Below are 4,538 nucleotides of genomic sequence, written 5' to 3' on the forward strand. Positions count from 1 at the left end.
GCCTGCATCAAAACCCTCCAAGAAAAATATAAACAGGTTATAGGTTACAGGATTTTAAAAATCAAGTAAGAAAAGTAGAGGAAAGATTGGGAATAGAAATGAGAATGATGCAAGAAAGTCACAAAAAGTGAGTCAACAGGGGAGGCTAGATGGCACAGTGAACAGAGCACTGGCCCTGGAGTCAGGAGGACCTGAGTTCAAATCCGGCCTCAGATACTTTACACTTAATAGCCATGTGACCTTGGGCAAGTCACTTAACCCCAACTGCCCTCCAAAAAAGTAAAAAAAAAAGAACCTAATCCAATTTGGGGTAGCTAGGTGGCACAGTGAGTAAAGTGCCAGCCCTGGAGTCAGGAGGACCCAAGTTCAGTTCCGTCCTCAGACACTTAACACCCACATGAAAAAACTAGCCGTGTAACCTTGGGCAAGTTGCTTAACCCTAACTGCCCTCCAAAAGGCAAAAAAAAAGTGAGTCAACAGCCTGCTAAATGAGACCCAAAAATACACTAAAGAAAATAATACCTTAAAAATAGACTAACTCAAATGGCAAAAGAGACCCAAAAAGCCAGAGTAGAAGAATGCTTTAAAAAGCCAAATTTGCCAGATGGAAAAGGAATTTCAAAAAGTCACTGAAGACAATAACTCCTTCAAAATTAGGTTGGAGCAATTGGAAGCTAATGACTTTATGAGAAATTAAGATACTATAAAACAGATCCAAACAAATGAAAAAATAGAAGGCAATGTGAAATATCTCATTGGGAAAACCACTAATCTGGAAAATAGATCCAGGAGAGATCATTTAAAAATCATTAGTCTATCTGAAAGCCATGATCAAAAAGAGTCTGGACATCATCTTTCAAGAAATTATCAAGCAAAATTGCCCTGATATTCTAGAACCAGAGGGCAAAATAGAAAATGAAAGAAGTCACCAATCACTTCTTGAAAAAATCCCCAAAAGAAAACTCCTAGGAATATTATAGCCAAATTCCAGAGTTCCCTGGTCAAGGAGAAAATACTGCAAACAGTCAGAAAGAAACAATTTTAGTATTGTGGAAACACAATCAGGATAACACAAGACCTAACAGCTTCTACATTACGGGATCACAGCAGTTAAAATATGATATTCCAAAGGTCAAAGGAGCTATTAGGACTAAATCAAGAATCACCTACCCAGCAAAACTGAATATAATGCTACAGGGGAAAATATTGTCATTTAATGAAATAGAGGACTTTCAAGCATTCTTGATGAAAAAAACCTGAGCTGAACAGAAAATTTGACTTCCAAATACAAGAAGCAAGAGAAGCATGAGAAGGTGAACAGGAAAAAGAAATCATAAGAAACTTATTACAGTTAAACTATTTACATTCCTACATGGAAAAACAATAATTTTAACTCCTAAGACTTTTCTCAGTATGAGAATAGCTGAAGGGAATATATACATATATATTTATATGTATATATATATATATATGTATGTATAGGAGGATGCATGTGTATATAAATATATATGTGAGCGTGGGCATTTGTATGTTCATGTATACATAGAAAGAGGGCACAAGATGAGTTGAATATGAAGGGGTGATATCTAAAAAATAAAATTAAGAGGTGAGAGGAATTTGTTGGGAGAAGAAGAAAGGGAGCGATAGATTAGGGTAAATTATCTCATATAAAAGAGGCAAGACAAAGCTGTTACAATGGAGGGGAAGAGCAGGAAGGTGAGAGGGAATGGGACAACCTGATTCTCATTGAATTGTCCTTAAGGAGGGAATAACGTACGCACTCAATTGGGTATCTTACCCTACAAAATAATAGCAGGAGCAGGGTAGAGAATAAGAGGGGGGAGGATGGAAGGGAGGGCTGATTGGGAGAGTATTTAGAAGTAAAGATTTTTGAAAAGAGAAAGGGTCAAAGGAGAAAATAGAATAAGTGGGGGAATCCATCCAGGATAGGATGGAGGGAAATAGAGTTAGTCTTTTACAATATAACTACTATGGAAATGATTTGGGTAACTACACATGTATAAGCTATATTGAATTGCTTATCTTCCCAGTGGGGGTGGATGAAGAGGGAAGAAGGGAAAAAATCTGTAACTCAAAGTTTTAAAAACAAATGTTTAAAAATTGTTTTTTTACATGCAACTAGGAAATAAGATATACAAGTACTGGGGTATGGAAACCCATCTTGCCCTACTAGAAATTTAGGGGGGGGGGTGTGAAGGAACAGGATATAAGAGAGAACAATTTTGGGTGGGGTGTAGCAGAAAGGGAGAGAAAAAATTGTAACTCAAAATCTTGTGGAAGTGAATGTTGAAAACTAAAAGAAAACAGAAACAAAAAATTTTTTTAAAATTCTGGGAAAAACAAGGAGGGCCCGGGACTGAGCCTTGAGGGACATCCATTGATCATGATGAAGGAGATAGTATTGTTGTCTGCTTTGGATATGGTCACTTTAGGCTATATCCAGAATATTTTTTTAATCATTCTGGAAGCCATATTTTTTTGCAAATAGTACTTTGTTTTTACTAATTACATGTAAAGATAGTTTTCAACATTCATTTTATATGATTTTGAGTTTCAAATTTTTCTCCCTCCCTCCAAGTCTGCTCCCCAAGACAGCAAGCAATTTGATATAGGTTATATATGTGCAATCATGTTAAACATGTTTCCACATTAGTCATGTTGTGAAAGAAGAATCAGAACAAAACAGAAAAACCATGAGAAAGAAAAAAAGTGAAAATAGTATGTTTCAATCTGCATTCAGGTTCCATAGTTCATTCTCCGGATGTGGATATCATTTTCCATCATGAGTCTTTTGGAATTGTCTTGAATCATTATATTGATGAGAAAATCTAAGTCTATCATAGTTGGTTATCACACAATGTTGCTGTTACTGTGTGCAATGTTCTCCTGCTTCTGCTCACTTCTGGGTTCCACATTTTGGAGAAGACATTTTCAAACTGGAGCATGTCCAGAGGAGGGCTCTTGAAGACCATGTCATACAAAGAATGACTGAATAAACTAGGGCTATTTAGCTTGAAGAATGTAAGACTTACAGAAGACATGATAGCTCTCTCCAAATATTAAAGGGATGCCACGTTTGAGAAGGGTAAGGCTTGCTTTGTTTAGCCCCAAAGTGAAAAACTAGGAAAAGTGAGTACATGTTGCAGAGAGAGGCAAGTTTGGGTACCATGTAAGGGTAACCACTTGTCAGCAATACTGTAGAGGGAATTTCTGTTCAGGTATAGGTGGGATATGCTGGTGAATGTTTAATACACTATCTGAAAGAGTATGACACATGTATAAGTGGAATCTTCATGATTAATTGGCATTTATACTCCATCACTTTCTTAAGTCTAGAAACCAACAAAACAATAAATGAAGCCCTGATTTGTAGAGCTTTCCAATTTCAGAGGTATACATTTAACAACTGGTTCTCTGAAGCTGTACCCTACACATCCCCCTGTGTTGGTGGGCTCAATAACTTCTGAAGTCTCTTCTTACCTGGATTAAGCAATCAGAGATGCCCCAAAGTAGAATAGGTTGCCTCAAGACATAGCGAATTCCTATCACTGGAGATCTTCAAGTGGAAGATGGATAATGACTTGTCAGGGATGTTGTAGAGGAAATTTCTGTTCAGATAAAACTTGCCCTAGATGTTTTCTCAGGGAATTCTCACCTCTGGCACGCAGTGATACCAAAGACTAACATGTAAAGTTGACTTTTATTTATATTTAAATATAATTTGGCTCCCAGGAGAGTGTGAATAAATTTATCATGCTAATGATTTCATCTTTTTAAAGGTGGAGAAAAAGTAGTGAATAAATTAATAGATAAGTGAATGAGAAAGCATATGTTAAAGATTTGCTGTGTGCCAGACTAAATGCTGGTGATATAGATAAAAACAGTAAAAAAGAGATCTTTACCTCAAGATGCTTGCATTCTAATGGGGGAAGACAGTATACAAAGGGGAGCTGGAAAGCTGCAGGGGGTAGGGAGAGAATATGTATGGCAACATAGTTTGGAAATAACCAGGAATTGAAATGGAGGCCTGATTCTACACCAGATAAGGCAAAAGCTCACCACAAGTTAGGGTCATGAGAGAGAGTTTAATTTTTCAGTGGGAAGTGGAGGAGGAAATTGGCCAAAATGTAGCTGTAATGGTTTAGAAATGGCCAGGAATTAAGGCAACAATTATTCTGGACATGACTCTAATCAATAAGGAGGGACAGGCATTTGAGACAGAAATTGTGGGAACCTTTGAAGAAAATCATCTTAGAGTTCATCATCTTAAAGAAGTAAATACAATATAATTTAAGAAAGGAGAACACACTAATAACAATGGGGATCAGGTAAGGCTTTGCATAAGGCAGAGTGGTTCCTGAATGGTCTTGAAGAAAATGAAGGATAATAATTGATGATGATGAAGATGATTTATAATGCTTTAAGTTTCACAGATGTTTAATATGATGGAGATGTGGAAAGGGAGGTGAGGCAAAGTCAGGAAGGGCTCTAAATGCCAAGCTGATATGTTTCTATTA

General features: G+C 36.9%; 1 protein-coding gene across 1 annotated transcript in view; it reads right to left on the reverse strand.

Annotated features, from left to right (window-relative positions):
* The window catches only part of JAKMIP1 (janus kinase and microtubule interacting protein 1), a 14,653-nt gene extending 11,660 nt beyond the window's left edge, over nucleotides 1-2,993 (reverse strand). Inside the window, exon 1 of the mRNA XM_069075046.1 lies at nucleotides 2,922-2,993. Within this exon, the coding sequence (XP_068931147.1) occupies nucleotides 2,922-2,993 (72 nt within the window). The remainder of the gene's footprint in view (nucleotides 1-2,921) is intronic.
* Between the last annotated feature and the right edge of the window lie 1,545 nt (nucleotides 2,994-4,538).

This window comes from Petaurus breviceps, unplaced genomic scaffold (genome assembly GCF_028583685.1).
Source record: "Petaurus breviceps papuanus isolate PSGF00001 unplaced genomic scaffold, PetGlider_PUasm1.0 140, whole genome shotgun sequence".
NCBI lineage: Eukaryota > Metazoa > Chordata > Mammalia > Diprotodontia > Petauridae > Petaurus > Petaurus breviceps.